Genomic DNA, 24362 nt, shown 5'->3' with positions numbered 1-24362 from the left:
TGATAAGTAAAGAATTTAGAATTAGTTCTTCTAACTTATAATATTAAATTGATCATTAACCCCTATCTCACTGTATAAACAAAAACTATAATTTAAAAAATAAATTAAACAATGCTGAATCAGCATAGATCATATGTCAAAAATGACATCAACAGTAATTTCAACAAGTAAATTTGAGCAAAGTTATTTCTATAAAGATGAATGATGTTTTCACTCTCACAAATCAAATTAAATGATTCAATAAAAAGCCTCTATCTTCATGAATCTATGATGTATTCTGCATATCTTTGGAACTTAAAAGCAAGCAAAATCATTGATAAATAAGGTGCTTTTAAAATGTTTTAAATAGGGGCAGCTAGGTGGCGCAGTGGATAAAGCACCAGCCCTGGAGTCAGGAGTACCTGGGTTCAAATCTGGTCTCAGACACTTAATTACCTAGCTGTGTGGCCTTGGGCAAGCTACTTAACCCCATTGCCTTACAAAAAAAAAAAAAAAAAAACACCTAAAAAAATAAAAAATAAAATGTTTTAAATAAAGAAATGATCAACCTAGGCAACTGAGAAGGCCAAATAGGATTCCTTAAAATTACTTATTGCAATGTTTCTCCTGATCAAAAAGAAATTTGAAGGAGGAATAACTGAACAATAAGTGAATGCTGCACCAGTATAATAGAAGGTATTTAAAAAAACACTAGAGGAAGTGTTGATTATTGATTAGATTTCTATGATCTATGGTAGAATTTGGACAAGAATTCTCAAGTGAGAAACCAAGATGAATTCTGATGGATTCTCACTCTAGTAAGAATAATCACATGGGTGAGTAAAACTGATCCATTGAGAATTGGAAGTATAAAAGTATAATGTTTCTCAGCAGAATCTGAATTCCCTAACTGATTCTCATAGGTCAGCATTAAAATAGTATTTAAAAAATACAATCCCACAGCACACTGGAAATTAAAACTTTCTCTGCAGTGCTCCAATTGTGCAAATAATTTATTAGATAAAGAAACTCTGCAAAGAGATGAGTTGTATTTTATGACTCCAATAAATTGACTTCGTGCTGACATAACAATACAAGGAATACATTTACCAAATTATTAGCATACTTCTGTATATATATATATATATATATATATATATATATATATACACACACACACACACACACACACTTTTGTCAACACACCTATGACCTCTATTCAGCCACACTTAAAGACTTAAAAATTTGAAACTAATTATTCTTTGACATTTTTGCAGAGATTAGGAATATAAGCACAATTGTTGCAATCTAATAGCCCAAAAGATCAGCCAATGTTTTTATCTATGGCAAGCAAATAACAAAATCCTTGCCAGAAATATGTGAAATCCTGGACCCATTAACTAATGAGGTCAGAGTATAACTTAAAAAAAGAATTAGGCTAAGATTCAAAATAAGACAAAATTTTAGAGCTGTAAGGTAACTTAGAGCTCATTTAGACAAGGGATTGTAAACTTTTTTTTGGTTTGTTTTGGGCCTCTTTGACAATCTAGTAAAGTCTATGAATCCTTTTTCAAAATACTATTTCCAAATATTTAAAGGAAATTCTCTATTGCAATTAAAGTTTGCTGAAAATTATTAAAATAAAAATGTAAATAATAAATAAAAAATGTAATTTTCCCATTCCAATTAAGGGCACCCCATGAAATATATACACATACTCCTTGGGATCCCAGGTTAAGAGACCATGGTCTATTATAATGCCTTCAGATGAAGTATGGTCAGAATGGAGTAAGGTTGACCACTGTTTTGCCAGGTCACAGAGAGAAAATAGGAGCAGACGGATTGCAAAGAAATAGAACATGTTGGCTTGAAGTCAGGAAAAATATCCTAACCATCAGAGTTGTCTGAAAGTGGGCAATCTGTCCTCTCCTCCTTATTGATGGAGGGGCTAGATGACCACTTTTCAAACAGATTTAGAGGAGATCTTATTCTAGTGGACAAGATGAAATTCTACAAGGCCTTCCAAATAGAAAATTCTTTGATTCTATGAAGCTCAAAGTGTTTCAAGTGGAAAGCCAGGACCATAACTTTATCTGTAAACCTGCTATAAGTAAAGATAGAAGATTTACTACTAAAAAAGCTTTAGCAAATTTTAAATGGTTTTTATAATTGTTCAGTTATCCCAATTCTCCAGGATCCCATCTGGGGTTTTTTGCCAAAGATAGTAATTTGTCATTTCCTGCCCCAGCTCATTTTACAGGTGAGAAAATAAAAATACTCAGGATTAAGAGACTTACCCAGGATCCCAAAGCTAACAAGTGTCTGAGATTGGATTTGAACTCAGGAAAATGAGTCTTCCTGCCTCAAGACCTCACACTATCCACTGCATCCCCTAGCTTCCTTTTTAAATGGCTAGGACATATATACTTCTATAAAAATAGAGATCAACATGGATATGCATGAATTATTTCATTAACAAGATCATTTATTTAAAAAATTTCATATGGAAATAAAAAATATTAAATCAGATGTTTTAAAGTAAACTTCCAAATAATAAAAATCTGTACCCCTAGCTCTATCTTTTCCTTTAAGTTTCAGTTCCATAGTTTCAATTGCTTATGAAACATCACCACTTCAAAGCACCTTAAGATGTGTGCTTAAATTCAACATGTTCAAACCAGTCCCATTCTCTTTCCCACCTTTCTTCCTAACTTTCCTGTTTCCATTAATGGTACTACCATTTTCCTTTTCATCCAGGATGAAAAGCCTAATTTTTCCTCTTCCTCATCTCCTACATCAAATTAGTTATCAAATTATTTTTTATTCTACCTTTGAAAAATCTTTATCATCCACCATCTTCTGTCTATGCCATTGTCATCATCCTAGTTCAGGCCCTCATGTCTAGACTGTTCTAATAGTTTCCATCAAATTGAGTTCCCTACCTCTCTAGTCTTGCCTTTTCCATTAATTCTATACACTAAGGCAGCTAGATGGCACAGGGGATAAAGCACTGGGCTTGGAGTCAAGAGAATGAGAGATTGAGTCTAGCCTTAGACACTTGATACTCACTATCTGTATGATCTTAGGCAAGTCACTTAGCCCTGATTGTCTGGCATCCAGGGTCATTTCCAGTTGTCCTGATTCATATCAGGTCATTGGATCCAGATGCCTCTGAAGGAGAAAGTGAAGCTGGTGATCTAGTACAACACCCCATCACTCAATCCAATTTATGTCCTTGTCTTGGAATTAACCCACCTGATGTCATGGTCTTCTTTGAGAATGAAAAACAAACATCATCATCATCATCAGTTCTATACATTACTCTGAAAGCATTTTTAACTTTTAAAAAAGTTATAATAATGTCATAAAAGCAATCAAAATATTTCAGAGTTCCCCCCTTTCTAAAGTCCTTATTCTGACATTAAAGTTTCCAAAATTTATCCTCAACCTACTTTTCAAAGTTTATTTCCTAACAATATCCTACATTAGATTATAGGATGGAAAACTGGAAGAAACTGGTAACAATTAGGTTCGAATCCTTCATTTTACAAATAAAAAAAATTTAAGCTGTAGAGAGAACAAGGGGCTTGTCCATTGTAAACTGAATGAAGGCCAAACTAATCTACTTACCATTCTCTGAAAATACACTCTAATCTCCCACCTCCATGACTGTACTCATGCTGTTCCTTCTCATTGTAATGCTCCATAAAGCTTTCCCTGACTCCTTCAGCTCAAATAATTTCCCTCTCCTCTGAACTCAAGTAGCAATTTACAGTTCTCTAAAGTCCATAAGTTTCAATTCTCTAATGTCCATATTGTGGTTTCTATTACAGTTATTTGTGTATATTTCATATTTTCTACCAGACTTTAAATTCTTTAAATTTAAAGACAAGTACCATTTCTGTTCATTGAAATATTTTTCACTGTGCCTAATCTTAGTCAGCATTTGTTATGTTTTTGTGAATAAAATAATTTATTATTAAATCTAATTTTTGATAAATAAATTTATTAATTTAAGTTAATTTATTACTTAATAAAAATAAATTACTTAATAAAAATAAAAAAAAGAAAAGCCCTCAATCTCACATTCTCAAAAGGAAGATCCTGTGCCAATAATTAAATATATATATATATATATCATGTACAGTGAAAATGGAAGATAATCTCAGAGGGAAGGCACTAGAAGAAAAAAAAATATGAGGAATATGGGAAGAAGGATTGTGGGGCCTTCTGCAGAAGATGAAATTAGAATTTCATCTTAAAGGAATCCAGGGAAGTAAGGAGGCAGAGCTGAGGAAGGAGAGGAGATGTTGAGAGATGGCTTGTCATATATGAGGAACAGCAAGAAAGGCATTGTCACTGAATCACAGAGGGCATGGATGGATGTTTGTCCATCATTCTTGATGAAGATCATGATATCAGGGAGGTGAAACCATGGCAAGCACATGAATTGGATTTGAGTGAGGGGATGTTGTGCTAAGTAACTAGCCTCACTTCTTCCTCCAGAACCATCTGGGTCCAATGACCAGATATGAATCAGAGTGACTGGATTCAAGGCAATCAGGTTAAGTGACTTGCCCAAAATGTAAAGTGTAGTATCAAGTATCTGAGACCAGATTTGATCCTATCTTCAGCTCCAAGGCTAGTGTTCTATCCACTGCACTACCTAGAAACTCTAAGAAAGAGAGTAAGTATAAGAAGAGTGGAAAGAGAGGAAAGGGAACCAATTAGGAAGGGCTTTAAGTACCAAAAGAAAATTCTATATCAAGCCCGAGAGGAAATACAGAGTCACTGGAGTCTATTGAGTAGTAGAATGACATGGTCATTCATTTGGCAGGTGATGGAGTATGTCCTGGAGAATGGAAAGGCTTGAAATAGGAAAAGCATCTAAAGTGTGAGAGGAGAAAAGTAGACATGAAAGATTTTGAGATAAAGATGATGATAAGGGAAAGAAAGATGATGATAATGATGAGGAGGAGGAGGAGAGAAGAAAGTTCATGCTGAATGGTGAAAAGGGAAAGGAGAAGTTAAAAGACAGAAGAGAAAAAATATATGGCAAAGCTTTTGTGTGAAGTGAAATAGGCAATTAGGGAGAGATAAAAAGACTTGCTATGTAATAAGGACCTCATTAAATTTGGATAAAGGTGAATAAGTAACTGCACATTTTAATTATGTGAAAACATGTTGGAGAAAATCAATTAATCAAAGCAACTAGGACCTGTGAGTTACTCCTTTGCCACATGTACTTTCTAAGCTTGAGCCCACTTTTCCCAGGTCTTTCTTTGTATGCATTTGAAGAAGAGTGCATCACAAACTTTTGAGTAGATGTTTTGAAGCAGCTGTTCTCATTGTATAGCCTTAGTAAATATATGCCAGACCATGCTAAATAATGGGGATACAAAGAAAAGTCTTCAAAAAGTTCACATTCTTATAGGGAAGATTAATAGCTAAGTACATTCAGGATACAAATATTGAAAATGGAGGAGGCAGTTAGGTTGCACAGTGGAGCATCAACTCTGGAGTCAGGAGGACCTGAGTTCAAATCCAGCCTCAGACTCCTAATAATTACTGAGCAGTGTGACACCTTGGGCAAGTAATTTAACCCCACTGCCTCGCAGAAAGAAAGAAAGAAAGAAAGAAAGAAAGAAAGAAAGAAAGAAAGAAAGAAAGAAAGAAAGAAGAAAAGAAAAAAGAAAAGAAAAGAAAAGAAAAGAAAAGGAAAGGAAAGGAAAGGAAAGGAAAGGAAAGGAAAGGAAAGGAAAGGAAAGGAAAGGAAAGGAAAGGAAAGGAAAGGAAAGGAAAGGAAAGGAAAGGAAAGGAAAGAAAAGAAAAGAAAAGAAAAGAAAAGAAAAGAAAAGAAAAGAAAAGAAAAGAAAAGAAAAGAAAAGAAAATGGCACATCATCAAAGAAGGAAAGCACTAGGACTAAGGATTTGAAAGATTAGGGGAGTTGAAGATGCATCAGTGTCAATGCTGAAATCCCTTTAGTAACTATCATTTCTAATGAGCTCTTAAGGCTGACTGACTAAATGATTTCCAGTTGAATTATCTAACTGTAAAGTCCAAATGGAGGAAGGATGTGAAGCCAGAGCAAGGATAATGACCTGAGAAAGTACTGTAAAGTGGAGGAATTATGGTTCTAAGTAAGGCTGAAAAATAGATTTAGAAGGCACAAGATCTAGAGTGAAACAGAATTATAGACAGGTATAGTTAGCATGTCCTAGTTTCTAATTTAGGACAATAGAAAACAAGTACATAATGGTGGAATCCAAAATATGAGCATCTCAAAGGTAAGAGAGATAATATTTGGAAAGTACAATGTCTTAGAATATAGCAGGCACCATAAAAAGGTTTATTTTCTTCCTCCATCTCCCTCCTTACATGTGGGGGCTATGGAGTCATAGAGTAAATTACAGGATTAATGAGACTGAGGAATTGAAAGATTAGGGGAGTTGAGGGTGCATCAAAGTGAATGTTGAAATTCCCTTAAAAGGAGGACATGGAGGAAAGCAGCAAGTCAGGTCTTCCTAATTCATTAGTCAGCTCTCAATTCCTATTTCTCATTAAGAAGCAAAAAAGTGGGGTAGCTAGGTGGCACATTGGATAGAGCACTGGTCCTGGAGTCAGGAGGACCTGAGTTCAAATCCAAACTCAGACACTTAATAATTGCCTAGCTGTGTGATCTTGGACAAGTCACTTAACCCCATTGCCTTAAATTTAAAAAAGAAAGAAAGAAAAGAAAAGACATGAAAAAAACAGGAGAAGAGTTCAAAATACTAGCTGTATGGTTCAATGGAGATATAATTCCTAGCTCACCAAAGTTAAATGAAAACTGAGTAAACTGGAAACATTAGTAGTTATAGTAATTATCATTTCTAGAGTCCAGGGCTAAAAATAAATTTTCCATTTCATTAATATTTTTCTTTATATTTATGAGTAAGGAAAATACAGAAACAAATATTTGAAAAAAGGAATATACTTACTGACATATTTAAAGGTCGACCACTGTAGGGAAGAACATCCATGGAAATTCAGTTGTAACACATTAGATCGCCATCTTTGTAATAATTGTCCTATATGTGTGTTATCGACTATTTGATACACTAAGGAAAAATTTATCTAAAAAAAATCAACAAGCCCAGAATATTAACAAAATGTAAGACTTCTTTCATATAAAAATAATAAAGTAAAAAAGTAAAAAATATCAAGGACATTCTACACTACTTACAAATAAAAGGAGAGCCACAAGTTTTTCATAGTCTATTTGGTTGGATATATGGAACTAAGAAAATAACTCTAATTTGCATGAAATCCTAAACTAAAGTCCCGTATTGGTCATTTACATCTTGAAACCAAAATACTAAGGAAATTCTACTGTACCTATGCAGGATAATAAATAGTCATCAGTACATTTAGCCTCTGTAACTACAATAGCTTTTAATTTTCTAATACTCTATCTTTTTTGTTTACAAAGATGACACTATTATTAATCCACATCAATTGTGATGGGCCAATTACCTTTGATACCTAAAATGGCCTTATTGGGGGAGAAGTAGGAGAAGAAAGGGTTAGTATTCACAATTTATTTTAATAAAAGAAAATAAAATTTCAGAAATGTGCTTGACTTTGTGAGTTTGGTATTATATTCTTTTTTTGTTTTCTTTTTAGGTTTTTGCAAGGCAATTGGATTAAGTGGTTTGCCTGAAGCCACACAGCTAGGCAATTATTAAATGTCTGAGGCTGGATTTGAACTCAGGTACTCCTGACTCCAGGGCAGGTGCTCTATCCACCTAGCCACCCCCCTTGGTATTATATTCTAATGATCTTTATTGTTGAGTTCAAGTAGTTGTATACAACAATCTGTGCCTCCCTAATTTTGTGAATCTTCCCAAGGATTCCATTTAAGTCAATATGTCAATCTTCCCCTCACACACACTGACTCTTACAATCAAAAGAATTAGTATTTTGTACAAATTGCCCCAATTGAAGAGGTAAATCCAGCACAATCCATCAGAATATGTCATCTATTCTTACTTATGATAAATGAAATACATTTTAAAGATGATCAGCTGAAGTCATAAACAGAGTTTGTAACCACAGAACAGAAACTATCATATATAAGTATCAAAATAAGACCAAAGACAAGCAACTGTGTTCTAACTAACATGTCTCCTTTAGTTCATTTTCTAGAACAATTAGCATTTAGCTTTTTTTCTTATGGAGGTGCTTAATCTCTTTCCTCCAATAAATGCCTTTGACTATCTGATAAGCCCAAGTATCCTTTCTTAGAACAAAGTTTTTAGATTAACAAACTATCTATAGGATTAAAAAGGAGATAATTGTGTGTGTGTATGTATATATATTTAAAAACACAAGTTCATGGACTCTCAGGTTAAATACTCCTGAATTAGATACAATAAGAATGAATAAAGGAGAGAAAAGAAGGGAGATCACCCTTGTCTGATTTATCTCTCTTCATTCAAGAAAGTTTATGAATCAAAGAAAACTAAGCTACTTGCTATCTGTGACCTATGTAGCCAAGAACAAGATAATTTTTTTAATGAGGAAGTTGCTGTTTGGGGTGAATTTTTATATTAGTAGACAACACTTTCCAATAACAATGCCAATCACATACCCTTATGGAGATGGAAAAAAAAATGTCATTGGAAATTGGTTATACTTACATCACTCCATAATGATCTTGAACGTGTCATGGATCTCCAAGCTTTGTTGACTTGAGCACAATTTGCCAGATCAATTATACTTAGAGGTCGGAAAATCTAAAAAACAGAAATATATGAGAAAAGAAAATATAGAATCTATAAGATATAATTTTCTATTTTCTTCTTGTTATTAATAAGATCATATAACACTTGACTTTTCTTTTTTTATTCAATTTTTTTTGCAAGGCAATGAGGTTAAGTGACTTGCCCAAGGTTACCCAGCTGGGTAATTATTACGTACCTGAGACCATATTTGAACTCAGGTCCTCCTGACTCCAGGGCCAGTGCTCTATCCACTGGTCCACCTAGCTGCCCAACACCTGACTTTTCTAATGATCTTTCCTCCAATGAACTTGGGAGGAAGTTTTCAGACATTTCATCTAGAGAATATCTTGATAAAGCAAAGAAGTATTGATATTTTCCCTCTTTTAGAAAAGAAAATTTTACAGAGAAATTAAGTACTATTATTTGTAGTATTCATATACATGCCATAGTTTTATAAATCAAAACTGAAGATTTTTGATACTTAATTTTCATTTGTTCCCCAAGGTTATTAATTGATGTTATCAATTAATAAATCCTCATCCCTAAACAACTGACATATTCTAATGATCTTTGCAAACTAAGGACTACAAAAACCCAAGAAGTAACAATTAGATGGGGAGGGGATGAAATAAGAAAGGTCTATTATGTAGATCTATAGTAGACCAGAAGCAGAGGTGCTTTGTTGCAAAATAAAATCAGGATGGAATAATATTCCCTTTAGAGGACAGAAAATAACTTGAAACGGATGAAGAAAACCATCCCACAGTGTGCAGGATAATTAACTTCACAGGGTAAAATTCTTAGATTACAGATTAGGATGGGAAGTAAACTGATCTAGGCCTTTTATGTGTAAGTGACCTCTAGACTGGACTGCTGAATCACTACTTGGATATTTAAAAGGAAAACCAAAAGCCAGAAACAAAATTCCCTGAACACTAATGTATTTTCAGGACAACCCATGCTGTGAATTTCAGGGCCAGGGCCAGTTGTATCTTTAAAGGGCCATAGATGCATCTGACTTGTTGCTGCCTCTTTGAACATTTCTTCTTGGTTTAAGCAATCTCATCCACCTCCTTAAATTATCCAGCTTCTAAAAACCAATTTTGTAGACTGTTGCATTCTATTGATTATGTTTAAGTCTAGTTCCCCAAATCATTAAAAAAAGAGGCCAAATTTAAAAAAATCCTTTTAGGCAAAGTCTCAGAGAAAAAGGAAAAAAAATTAAGAGAAAGTCAAAAACAAAGACAAAAAAAAAGAATTCATAATCATAATTTGGTAACAATTACTAAACCCAAATAAATGAGAATTAAATCATTTTATGATCCTCCAAAGTAGTACATGAACTCAATGAAATAATTAGAGGAAAATATAAGGGCAGGAACTATAAACCTTAAAAAAATTACATACAAGAAAACTGGCTATTTAGAATAAATGGAAATTTTAGTAAAGCAGAAGACACTGAAAAAGAGAATGACAAATTTGGAATTTAAAAAAAATGCATAAAAAGGGGTAGCTAGGTTGCATAGTGGATAGAGCGCTGGCCCTGGAGTCAGGAAGATCTGAGTTCAAGTTCAGCCTCAGACACTTAATAATTGCCTGCTGTGTGACCTTGGGCAAGTCACTTAACCCCATTGTCTTAAATAAGTTTTTAAAAATGCATAATTGGAAAAATAAATATCAGGAGAAATCAAAGTATAGAAAAATTGGAATAAGCATAAATGCATTCCTCAAAAATTCAAGCAAATAATCTTAATGACCTAAATGAGACAAGCTGAAACTTATATACCTGAGGAGGGGGATGGGGTTGAGAAATAAATATAATGAAATAAAGAGGCCAAATATTATAATTCATGAAATCATACAAGAAAATAGCCCAGAAGTGCTGGAGCCAGGAGACAAAGCAGAAACTTAATTTTAATAAATGCTTGTTGATTAATTAAAATTGATAATTTAACCAGAAATATAGTCACCAAATTCCAGAGCTTCATTACCAAAGAAAATATCTTACAATTAGACAAAGTTCATTTATATATTACAAAAGTAACAATTGAAATTTTGTAGACCAACTTATAGATGATAATAAATGAAAGAAAGGAATATTATATACAAAAAATAAAGGAAACAAGTTTCTACCACCAAATAACATCCCAGAATGCTTGTCATACTCCTAAATTATAAAAATGGTTCCCTCAATATGACCAACAATTTCAAATTATTTCACCTAACAAATTTCACTCAACAAATATTTATTAAATATTTACAATCTAAGTATTACAACTAGGCATCTAGGTAGCATGTGTGTATATGTATGCATGTGTGTGTATATGAAAATATATAGATATGATGACTTGAATTGAATTGCTTCAAATAAAACAAACACTATATATATACACTTAGTGATAATTTTTTTAAATGTAAGGCAGTAAAATTTGATAGACTGTTAATGAATTAAGCATCAATAAAATGGAAGATAATTATAGGATATATTAGAAAAACAATTCAATAATTTGCTACACACAAGAAATAGGTTTAAAGCAAAGATACTAGAGAGTGAGGTTCTAAAATGAAATTTACTATGCAGCAACTGAATTCAAAAAGTAGTGGTTGCAGCTATGATTTTGGACAAGACAACATTAAAGACATTTCATTTCCAGATAAGTGGCATTATTTTTGAGGACACCATAGAAAACTAAATAATAGGAACATAAAATACATGTACCAAACAATTTAAAGGAAAGGCTAACTGAAACACAAAAAGATGGATAGTAAGACAATAATTGTAAGTGACCAGTATTTCTCTTTCAGAAACTGACAAATCTACCTGGAAAAAAGTAGGAAGCATGATATGGATTAGAAAAATAAGATTTGGTAAACTTATGACAAATAGTAAATAGGAATATTACATTTTTTCTACATCACTAATACATTTATAAAAATTGGTCACATTACTGTAGGCAAATCTATAAGTTAATATAGGAAGAAATATTTAAAACATGCTTTCAAGACCTACAATAAAAATTATAATCAACAAATGGGCAACTAGGTGACACAATACAGTGCTGAACCTGGAGTCAGGAAGATTCATCTTCCCAAGTCAAATCTGGCCTTAGATACTACCACTGTGACTCTGCAAGTCATTTAACCCTGTTTGTCTCACTTTCCTCAGGTTTAAGATGAGCTGGAGAAGAAAATAGCAAACCACTCCAAGAAAACACGAATAGGAGTAGAAGAGACAGATATAATTTAAAAACAGCTCAACAAGGAAATATGAACCAAAGGTAGAGACCCCATAACAATATCCTAAATAATTACTGAGAGAAAGAACAGTCAAGGAAATTATGATAATAATCGGTAATATGGTAATAGTGAGAGAACAAATAGGATAGAAAAAAAAGACATGATTTCTTTAGAGAAAAATTTGTCACTGAACACATATATTAACAAAGGACTAAAAATAGTCTATAATTAAAAGAAAAACAACATATTAAGAACCCTAACACAAGAAAAAAAATTTAAGTTGGGAAGGGAAAAAGAATACTATTAAAATGACAAAAAGGTGTTTTTAAAATATTGCCAGAAATTAACAGTTAGTTAATTTGATTTTTAAGGAAAGAAAAGAAAATGAAATTGCCAAGATCAAGGAAGAGAATCTTCAATGGAGAAGAAATAAATAAAATGTTGAATGACTATGGCTATAGGATTCTATATAACTATAACCAATTATATCACAACAAACAAAATTATGAACTACATAAATATATAAACTACTAAAAAAACAAACAGAAATTGAGCAAATTATAAATGAACAAATTTACAGATGAATTTGATATGAGAGCATATACAATTTCTATGCAGCATAAACTTTTGAAAAACAGGTGAAACAGATACAATGTCTCAACAGCCATACAAAAAAAGGACAATTCAGAGAAAGAGAATTGAAGAATAATACCACTAATCACAATGTTACAATATTTTAAAATAGAATATTACTAGAGACAATAGAACTGAGAAGAAAAAAAATTCAGCATGACCTAGTTGGATTTAAATCAAGCATATGATATTCTTTAAGTTTTGGGGTAAATTAGCATATACTCACACTAATCAAAAACAGAAATCATATGATATCTATAAAATAAAAATAAACTTTTTATAAACCATATCTCTCATTTATATTTTCAAAAAACTCATTAAAGTACTGAGGAATGAAAAAATCTTTTCTTAATATGATAATATGATAATAGATCATTTTTCTAAACCAAGTATGACAAATTAGATATGTGTGTATGACAATAGTAGAATATTAGAAATACTAAACAATAATACAAGAAATAAAATGGAATTAACAGAGTCAAAAAGAAGCAAAATTGCATCTTTATAAAGACATTATTATTGTTTACTTAGAAAATTCCATCCACTAATCAGTGAATACATAATTAAATTTGTAAGTTAATACAGGAAGAAATATTTAAAACATGCTTTTCAAAACCTAACTTACGCAATAAAAATTATAATCAACAAATGGGCAACTAAATGATGTAGTAGATAAGAGTGCTGAATCTGGAATCAGGAAGATTCATTTTCCAAAGTCAAATCTGGTCTCAGATACTAACGCTGTGACTGCAAGGCTAAGTATGTTTCAGTAGAAATAAAATAAATGAAAAAGTTTCTACTCACAAGAAGATTACATTGGACATTACATTCTAACAAAAGAGACAGGAAGAACATATATGAATATCAAGAAAATAAAAATATAAAGTAGTTCATGCAAGGTAGTTTGAGAGTAGTGCTCTAGAAGTTAGAAGTATCAAAATAAGGTTTTACATAGATAGAAAATTGTGCTTGAGCCTCATCTTGAAGAGAGGAATTCTGTGATAATATTTTAAGACATGGGAGACTATTCCACACAGAGAGAAGAATTAATGCAAAGGAATAGTAACAGAGGATGCATGCTGTCATATGTGTGAAAAACAGAGATCAGTGTGGCTGTGTCAAAAAAGTGTGAAGAGTGAGTATGAGAAGAAATCTACAAAAAGGCTAGACAAACAGTTTGGGGAAAGGTTGGAAAAGGCTTTAAAAACTAGAAATAGACATTTACAGTTGTTTCTAGAGGAGGAAATGAAACCGCTAGAACTAATTGAATAGGAGAATGACAGGGTCAGACCTGAGGCAAATTAGTCAGGGAACAAAATATAGAATGGACTGAAGTGGAGAGTGGGATTGTGGGAAGACACTAGAAAAGTTGTAAATTAGTCTAATTTTTCTGGAAATCAATTTGTAACTATGTGGAAGAAGTCCTTAAACTATTTTTACCCTTTGACCCAGTGATTATTCTACTAAGCATATACTCAAATCTTTTAATCACAGAAAACACAAATAGATATGAAGACAAGGACTAGCAGATATTAATGTGATTGGCAACCAAGGAGTAAATATTTTCTTTTCCCCATGCATATCCTTCCTTTCCTATTTGTTTCTTGAAGGGAAAATGGAAAGAAATATCACTGAACAAAAGCTTGCCAAGCAACCTTGGTGGGAGAAAGGAGATAAAGTAATGAGTTGAGTTTTTCTTATCAACCCCCACTGCTTCAGAACCTCACTTCTGCTCCTGAATTCTGTTCACCTTCATTCATTTTGACAGACAGCAGGAGGGCCAGCACATCCTTCTGAGTGTAAAAGCAAACATCCAGACATGGCCACATTTCCTCTTTTTTTGCTTCTCCTTGTTTCTCCACCTGCCCTCTTTTAAAAGGAATTTCCTTCAATGTTAAAAAAAAATACCTAAAAACTTGTGGGAACTTGGAAATATGCAGACACAGGCACTTCTACCCCACCAACCCTCTGTGGTAAGATCTCTGTGAGAGGGGTCACAAGTAACCTTAGGGCATTGATTTTCTTTTCTTTTTCCTCTAAAGACTTCTGTAACTACTAAGATCTCAAACGTGTGGCCCAAAAAACTCTTCTTAGGTCACAGCTGATAATGTACCTTTATTCTAAGATCATTATCAATGGTCCTTGAAGGAGGCTAGGAGACTCCTCCTCAAAAGACATAGTTCTAGGGAGGCAGAGCCAAGATGGTGGGGTGAAGGCAGGAATTTCCAAAAACTTGTTCCCCAAAAAACTCCAAAAGTCATCAAATTATGATTCTAGTCAAAATTTAGAGGGGTATAACAGAAAGACTGAGTGATACAATTTTCTAGTCCAAAACAATTTAGAAGATCTACAGGAATGATCTAACCAGACTGGAGATTAGAACGAGCCACAGCAGAGCAGCAGTGCAGCAGCGCAGCCCAGCGCAGTGGGACTGGAGTAAACCAGATCCAGCCTTCCAGAAACAGCCTGAGGCAGAACCTGGGAGCCTAGGGGCACCTGGGTCCATGGCAGAGGAGATGGTTTCCAGACCTCTTGGCCCAGGGATCACCAGAGAAAGCCTGAAGGGGTGGTGAGACAACTCTGCCACACCAGAGTGAGTATGGAGCAGAGAACTAGCTCAAAGCAACCCTCCAGTAAGAACTTGCAGTGGGAATTAGGGAAGCCACCTAGCATGTCCAGATGCACCCAGCCCACATACAGTGAGGAAACTGGGGTGGGGGGGGGGGGACTGCAGAGGTCCAGCTCTCCCTGGAGCAAGACTCAGCTATATGCCCACATTCAGATCCAGGTCACATTCTGGGCCCCAATACTACCATAGCCAGGGATTCTCCTCACAGCTCCAGGGCAGAGGGGAGGGCCTGTGGTCATCCATATACCAGAGCATAGGCAAAAGAGCAGGTCAAATCCTCTCATAAGACCTTGGAGGAATTAAGGTCCCAGTGTGGTGTCCCAACCCCCCTCCCAAAGCCTTGGCAGTGTGACAAATCACTCATAGGCTGAGGAAATGAGTAAACAACAGAAAAAGAAGAATCTGACCAAAGAAAATTACTTTGGTCCCATGAAGGAAAAAAATACATACCCAGAAGATAACAAAGTCGAAGCTTCTGTACTCAAAACCTCCAAGAGAAATAGAAAATGGGCTCAGGCTGTGGATGAGCTCAAAAAAGACTTTGAAAAGCAATTAAGTGAGGTAAGGGAAAAGTTGGGAGGAGAAATGAGAGTGATACAGATAAATCATGAGAACCAAGTCAGCAGCTTGGTGAAAGAAATATGAAAAACTACTGAAGAAAATAAAAATATAAAAACCAGTTTTAGTCAAATGGAAAAAAGAAGCACAAAAGGCAAATGAGGTGAAGAATGCCTTAAAAAAAGTAGAATTGGCCAGCTGGAAAAGGAAATAAAAAAAAGCTCTCTGAAGAAAATAACCCCTTCAAATGTAGAATGGAACTAAAGGAAGCTTTGTGAGAAATCTGGAAGAAATAAAACTATACCAAAAGAATCAAAAATTAGAAGAAAATGTGAACTATATCATTGAAAAAACAACTGACCTCAAAAGCAGATCCAGAAGAGATAATTTAAAAATTATTGGGTTACCTGAAAATCATAACCAGGAAAAAGAGCCTAGACTTCATTTTTCAAGATATAATACAGCAAAATTTCCCTGAGATCCTAGAAGCAGAGGGTAAAATAGAAATTGAGGGACTTCACCAGTCACCTCCTGAAAGAGATCACAAAAGAAAAATTCCCAGGAATATTATAGTCAAATTCCAAAACTCCCAAGTCAAAGAGAAAACACTAAAAGCTGCCAGAAACAAACAATTCAACTACCATGGTTCTATAGGATTACACAGGATCTGGCAGCATCTACAAAAAGGGTTTGTAGGGCTTGGGATATGATATCCCAGAAGGCAAAATATTTTGGTTTGCAAGTGAAAATCAACTACACAACAAAACTGAACATCCTCTTTCAGGGGAAAAGATGGACTTTCAAGGAAACAAGGGACTTTCAAACTTTCCTATTGAAACAACCAGAGCAGAATGGAAAGTTTGATTTCCAAGTACAGAATTCAGGTGAACCATAGAGGGGGTGAATGACAAGGACTAATTATGAGGAACTTAATGATGTTGAACTGTTTGTATTCCTGCATGAGAAGAAGATACTAATAACTCATATGAACTTTCTCATTTATAAGAGCTGTTAGAAGGAGCATATGTAGACAAGGCACAGGAGGGAGTTGAATATAATGATATAATATGGTATTAAAATGGAGTCAATGGGTGATAAAGGAAAGTACTGGGATGAAGGGAAAGGAGAGGAAGAAGGGGTAAGATATTTCACATTATAAGAGTCAAGAAAAAACTTTTGCAATGGAGTGGAGCAGGAGAAGGCAAGGGGAGAATGAGTGAGCCTTCATTCCCATCAAAACTGGCTCAGAGAGGAAATAATATACACACTTAATAGTATATAGAAATCTATCTTACCCTAGAGAAAATGAGAGGAAAGGTATGGGATAAGGGGGAATGTGGGGAGAGAAGGAGGGAGTAGGTGATAGAAGAGAGGGAAGATGCTACCAGATACAACACACTTCTGAGCAGGGTCAGGGTGAAAGGAGAGAGAGATAATAGAATAAATGAGAGTGGGGAGGAATAGAGAGGAGCAAAATACAACTAGTAATAGCAACTGTGGGGAAAAAATGAAGCAACTTCTCTGGTGGACTTATGATTAAAGAAGGCAACTACCCTAACCCTAACCCTAAGCCTAACCCTCATCCCAGAGACAGAGCTGTTGGAATCTGAACACAAATTGAAGTACACTTTTCTTTCTTTCTCACTATCCTTGAGATTTCTCTTTTTTATATAACATAAAATAAACAAACAAACAAAAAAAAGACAAAGTTCTGCCCTTGGTTTATCTGAGCTTTCAATATCTCATGGGGAAAAAAAAGATGATTGGGATTGAATCAGATCTGCAAGCATCAGTTTATGTTCCAGGAAGTGTAGAGGGGACATTTCCATACGTTAGTAGAAAATAACAATCAACAATCCTAAACATGGACTCAACACTCTATAAAATTCACAAAGTTATTCCTTTCAATTCCTTGAAATATATGTAAGTTTATATATGAAGAATGGATTTAAAAATTCCTAAATGCTTTTTTAGTCACTTGTCTATTCCTCATAGCGATCATGGTGAATATTTATTATCAAAGAGTTAATTGATAGGATTTAAATATACTTAAATGTACATGTGCACAATGTCTTGAAGGCATCTTTCTACCAATATGTGGCCTGAGATTAAAGGGCTATTTGTCCCAATGGAGAGATATAGTACTGTGTCTCACAAAACACTAGCCACAAATGAGACTAAGAAATCTACTAGGCTCAGATAGGCTAAGAGAAAATGGTCAAAGAATACTGCTAAGACCCAACTAAAACTTTTTGAAGACACTCTCAAATACAGCCAATCAAAAAAGACTTCTCATAACCATTTCCAACTACAGAATATCTATTCATGTGCATGTCTCGCCAACACTTCCATTATATATTAACATAACTCTACTGGAAGCAAACTCCTCAGCCTCTCTATGTAGGGAGATGTCAACAAAGGCACTTTCCATACATTGCTAATGTCTTTCCCTCTATATGTAAGATGCTGGTCAATCACTACTACCTAAATTTGAGGCAAAACATAATCAGTGAGAACTCAAGCCAAGAACATTTTAGAGGAGAAGCCTTCCCAAGCTCCTTAGGGAACACTGAGGGGCAAATAAAGTTTTCCCAGCTCTGAGAGAGTGAACCAGAGCATATTTGGAGGCTTCATCTCGGTTGAAAAGGGGCCCTTTCAAGATATGGGGATGTCTGGAGGTATTTTCCACATAGGACTTTCAATTTTGTATTCTTTAGTTTGTGGGATCCTAGAGAAATTGGCAAAATTGGAACTAAAAAAAAGATACTTCTGTTTTAAGTTGTGATTGATTGAACAGTCTCTTTTTTCAGTGTGTTTCCATTGTGCCAGTTTGTCTTCAAATGATTTTTGCAAATACGTTTGTTGAATGATTTCAGTGCTGTTATTTGATGTATCATTGAATTTAAAGTCACCACTACCCTTTCTTGCCCTTCTGTTTTTGATTCTTCTCTCTCCACTTCAAATGAGTATTCTCATCATTAAGAATATTAAGTGGCTAACAGATGATCCTTTCTTGAAAATTTTCTACATCTCCTCTCCTTTACCATTTAAAGGCCTCTTGATTAGATTTATAAGACATCAAGTGATTGGATACACAAAAATAAAAACCTGAGAGGTGGTGTTACCTTCAACAGAAATAGGGAAATTAGGGAGAAAGAAATGAGTTCAGTTTTGGAAATGATGAGTGTAAGATGTATCTAGAACATATAGTTCAAAATGTTTCATAAGAAAGAGATAATGCAGGGCTTAGGTTCAGAATAAAAACTGGGGTTGGAGATAGATGATACATATATACATACATGATAGATAGATAGATAGATAGATAGACAAATAGATAAATAGAGTCATAGGAGTATGTTGATGTTTAACAATCAAATCTCCGCCAAAAAATGTACAGACAATACACTTAACATTTTTAACAACATATTGACATTTTCTCCATCATTTTCTTAAGTTTAGACAATCCACACAGAAAAAAAAATTTGTATTCATTGTAACTAAGTTTATGACATGCAATTAATGGGAAGTTCCAATGAGGTAATCCAACTGTACAAAATGGACAATGATCTGGCCCAATAATTGAAGAAGAGAGGGCACATATGGGAAATTATTTTAGTAATCCCCATATACTCCATAACTAAAAACTCTTCTTTTTAATATCAATATTCTACTGATGCTGCTATGTTTTCTATGAATCATGGAATGACACAAGGTTTAAAGAACAGGAGGGATCCTGGGTAGCTGAAGACAATTCAGAAAAAGTCAGATAGGACAGTGAAGGACCTTAAAATCAGGCCAAGTATGGAGGCAACTAGGTAGTTCAATGAATAGACCACTGGTTTTGGAGTCAGGAGGATCTGAGTTCAAATATCCAGTCTCAGACACTTGATACGTAATAACTGTGTGACCTTGGGCAAGTCATTTAACCCCATAGACCACCAAAAACAAGCAAAAAAAAAGCAGGTCAAATAGAGATCTGCTGAAGGAATTTATTCTTCTCATCCTTTTCTTTCTATTAGTATTATCACCCCTTCCCCCAATTCATTTCCTCATCACTCCATGTCTAATTATTCTATCAGCCTCCTACCTTTCCTACTTGATTCTAGGTTCTCCTTTGCTTCTTCAGTATATCCCATCTACAATTAATGCATTGCTGGTGGAGCTGTGAACTGATCCAACCTCTCTGGAGAGCAATTTGGAATTATGCCCAAAGGGCAATAAAAATGTGCATACCCTTTTGATTCAGCAATATTACTACTGAGGATATAATGAAAAAGGGTAAAAACATCACTTACAAAAATATTCAAAGCAGCTCTGTTTGTGGTTGCAAAGAATTGGAAATCAAGGAGATGTCCATCAATTGGGGAATGGCTGAACAAATTGTGGTATATGTATGTTATGGAACACTACTGTTCTGTTAGAAACCAGGAGGGATGGTATTTCAGAGAAGCCTGGAAACATACAAGTTCACTTGCATGAACTGATGCTGAGTGAGATGAGCAGAACCAAAAGAAGATTATACACCCAAATAGCAACATGGGGGGGGGGATAATCAATCTTAATGATTGCTAATTCCATCAGTGCAATAATCAGGGAAAATTTTAGGGTATCTGTGATGGAGAACAACATCTGTATCTAGAAAAGGAAGATTATTATCTTCAATTTTTTTTAAAAAAGTTGTCTTATGTACTACATAATTTTGCTGTCTCTAATATTTTATCAAGGATATGTTTTTTTTTCTCTCAACCCAATCAATTTTGATCAATGCATAGCCTGGAAACAATGTAAAGATTATCAGACTACCTTCTGTGGGGAGGAGGGGGAGGGAGAGGAAGGTGGGGGGGAAGGATAAAATTTAAAACCTTACCTAAAAATGATAGGTAGAAACTACTATTGTATATAATTGGAAAATAAAATATTTATATAATAACATTTTAAAAAAGAAAGTATACCCTGTCAACTATGACCAGATTAATCTCTAAATATCATTTTTTCATTCATATCACTGTCCTCTACCAAAGCTAGCAAAAACTTCCTATTTCTGATTGTATTAAATGTAAAGAGGTCCTGGGTTTGAATCTTGATTATACCAATTATAACCTATGTGACTTGGGAAAATCACTACAGTTCTCTGGACCTCATCTGTAAATAAAATGGGTTGGACTAGATGTCATCTGAAGTCCATTCCAGTTCTAAGATCTAAATATTCTAAACTCTTCTGCTTAGTTATTAATGCCCTTCTTAATCTGTATCCTACATTGTTGATCAAATCCCTTTTCTTTTAATACCCAGCAGTTATAATCTGCTTTTCTCTTGTCAGAGCAGATTCCTCACTGGACTGAAATTATGCTTCTTAGTCATTAAATAAATATTTATTCAGGACCTAATATTCAGTTCAAGTCAGTTCAATAAACACTTGAACTTAAGTATCTACTATGCCCAGTTTATCATGTTAGGCACCAGAATTACAAAGATAACATAAGATGTAGTGTCTGCCCCAAAGAACCTGCAATCTAATGAGGGAAGGATTGTTGTCATATTAACAAATAAGAATAATAGTTCAAAAGTGAAAGATACAAATGAAAAACTCAAAAGATGTAAAATTTGAGTAAGAGTGGATTTTCATATGGGGTCATGGAAACTGTAATAAGTATTGATGGAAGGTAGAATTTCAATAGTTACAGATAGTAAAGCATGTCACCTATTAAGGAAAGCATTAACAGAGGCAATGATATAGGAGAAGATGGAATGAGAATGGTGTTTATTGGGTAGTCTGGTTTTGCCAGATTTCAGAGAACATGAAGGGAGATAGTATGAGAAAAGTCTAGAAAGTTCTAATAGGGTATGACTGTGTAACTGTAGAGTATGGCGAATACAAGGATAAAGGGTTTATTTTTTATTCAGTAAGCACTGGGGAACAAAGCTCTGAGTAGATAATTTCATCACAGCAGAACATTAAAAGCAGAGGAAGAATATTCAGAAGAACAATTGAGAGGCTATTTCAATAATCTGGGCAAAAATAGGAGAGGGTCTACATTGGAGTAGTTGAGGTAGGAGTAAAGGAAAGGGAAGGTGGAAGAGATATTGGGAAGGTAGAATTAACAATACTTAGTGCCTTACTGAATTTGAATATGACAGGGAAAAGTCAAAGAACTACAAGATTAGTGTGGAGGATAATGGTGACATCACCAAAAATGGAAACTGCAAATGTACATATTTGAAACAGATATGTTGAATTTGAGGTACTGATGGAACTTCAGAGTGAAGATATCATTCACTCAGACAGAAATAAAGGACTAATGCTCTGGGGAAAGAAACAGAGCTATAGATTAATCAACATGGAGACAGTAACTTAAGTCATGATAAATATATGAAAGTGAGGAAGAGTGGAGATGTTGGAAACAAGTATGAAGGAGAGACAACACAGTTCTGGTGTGCAGCTCATAAACTAGAAATGAGTTCCATAAATTCCAATTTTCCTTAGCTAGAAGACACAGAGCAGATAATCTATATGGAAAGGCCCAATGAAGGCAAGGGAATTGCACCAAGGGCATAGATGGAGATGTTAGCAAGGGGACCATTTCATCATCTCAGAGCAGAAGGATGAAGAGGTTCAGAGAAAGCTAAGGGAACTCATGTTTCAAAGGTCTTGATATTAATGAAAACAAACACATTCAGTGAAGTCCACTTACAAATCATTTTTAAAACAAGCTGACATAAATATGGTTTTGAATTTTCATTTCATTTGTCTTTTTACTGACATTAGCTGCCAAGATACAAATAGTTCCTTAGTCCAGTGATAAGATTTTAAAATTCCACCTTATCTGAAGTCTGCATGACAGATTACTGGACTTGAAATAATCTGTATTTCTGCAGAAAGGTCAGGTTGACCCTTAAGGTTATCAAAACATAAACTTTAACAGGAACCTTTAGTTTATAAGAAAGCTTAAGCAGTTTAATCAAATGATTCTGAACCATCTGCTTCTTCTGCATAACAATGGTGCTAGTGTTAATGGGTGATATAGGCTTGGTTCCAAGTAACAAAGTGAGTCATTAGGGCTATGAAAATTGTTCATTTGTTTTCATGTACAGAAAAATTACAAAACTTTTTTTACAGAAAAAGAAAATTATAGTTTTATTTAATGAAAGATATACTTAAGACAGTGATTATAATACTAAAAAAATCAACCAATTTTAGACTATAAGACAGCTGTGATAGTTAAGACTTTCCACATTTATCAACATAAGGCTTTTCTGTAATACTTCTTGCCAAACTAGATGGAGGAAAAAAATACATTTTCAAGAAACTCCTAATCTTTGCCAACTCTCCCACTTACTCAAAAAATTTGGCCAACATGAATGATAGATGTATGAGCCCCACCATCTGCTAACTGAGCAGTATGAAACCGACATATTGCCTAATGGGTACAAGGTACCCAAGGAACATGGTTTAAAACAGTACAGTGGCTTGTTTTCATGAGTTGATGTAATTGAACCTTAAAAAAAATGCCATAAAATAAGCCTGAAAGTTATATGTGTTTTCCAAGCAAGTCAGTTCCAGCCACAACCAGTTGCAAGCCGCTGTTTCTAATTATTCCTTCAAAACTTAAGCAAGAAATCTCAGTTTAATCTTAAAACAAGCATTTCCAAAGAACTAAAAAAGTAAGTATAATTCAAATAATATTTAAATGTAATTTTGCTATTTTCAAAAATTCTAAAGATTTAGTAAAGATGTGTTAAGAAATTCACTGTATAAAATAAAATGTTTATTAACCTTTTCAATTAGCAATCAAAAATAAGTTTAATTTTTTTAAGGTTAAAAAATAATATACAGCATATATACTCAATGGGGTATAGGCATTTGGAGTAAGAAAGGGGGGACAGGGGGCAGGGGGGAGGATGTAAGTGATGGAGGAGAGGATGGACCCTGGGAGGAGAGTGGTCAGATATAACACATCTTCTCTTTTACTTCTTGCAAGGGGCTGGGATTGGATGACCTGTCCGGGACCATAGGGCCAGGTGGATGCTGGGCCTAAGGGGTGGTATGGGGGCTCAGGGCCTCTTGGTCCCAGGACCAGGGATCTGTCTGTTGCGCCACTCAGCGACCCTACAGCAGAGTCAGAGTGAAAGGAGAGAGAAAATATAGTACATGGTAGTGGAGAAATACGAAAGGAGGGAGTTGTGATCAGCAATGGCAGCAGTGGAAAAATATGGAAGTAACTTTTGCGATGGACTTATCATAAAGAATGTGATCCACCCATGACAGAGTTGTTGGTGTTGGAACAAAGACTGAAGCACAATTTTTATTATTATTATTTGGGGGGCTGCAGGGCAAATGGGGCTGGGTGGCCTGCCTGGGGCCACATAGCAGGGTGATTGTTGGTTGTCTGAGGCCAGATTGGGACCCCCGGTGCTCCTGGCTCAAGGGCCAATGCTCTGTCTGCCACCCAGCCACCCCTACTATTATTACTATTTTATTTTATTTTGGAGGTTTTTTTCTTTTTTTGGTTTTTTGCAGGGCAGTGGGGTTGGGGTGGCTTGCATGTCACACCGGTGAAT

At 34.7% G+C, this 24362-nt stretch overlaps 1 protein-coding gene across 1 annotated transcript in view; it reads right to left on the bottom strand.

Moving 5' to 3' along the window:
* FBXL13 (F-box and leucine rich repeat protein 13) overlaps positions 1 to 24362 on the bottom strand; it is a 265142-nt gene that overhangs the window by 187681 nt on the left and 53099 nt on the right. The window contains exons 4-5 of the mRNA XM_074195296.1: positions 8663 to 8758; positions 6962 to 7097 (exon numbers count right to left, since the gene is read on the bottom strand). Of these exons, the coding sequence (XP_074051397.1) occupies positions 6962 to 7097; positions 8663 to 8758 (232 nt within the window). The remainder of the gene's footprint in view (positions 1 to 6961; positions 7098 to 8662; positions 8759 to 24362) is intronic.

The sequence above is a fragment of the Macrotis lagotis genome, chromosome 7, assembly GCF_037893015.1.
Source record: "Macrotis lagotis isolate mMagLag1 chromosome 7, bilby.v1.9.chrom.fasta, whole genome shotgun sequence".
Classification (NCBI taxonomy): domain Eukaryota; kingdom Metazoa; phylum Chordata; class Mammalia; order Peramelemorphia; family Peramelidae; genus Macrotis; species Macrotis lagotis.
Note: the sequence above shows the minus strand (reverse complement) of the source record. Positions and strands in the feature narration are given on the sequence as shown.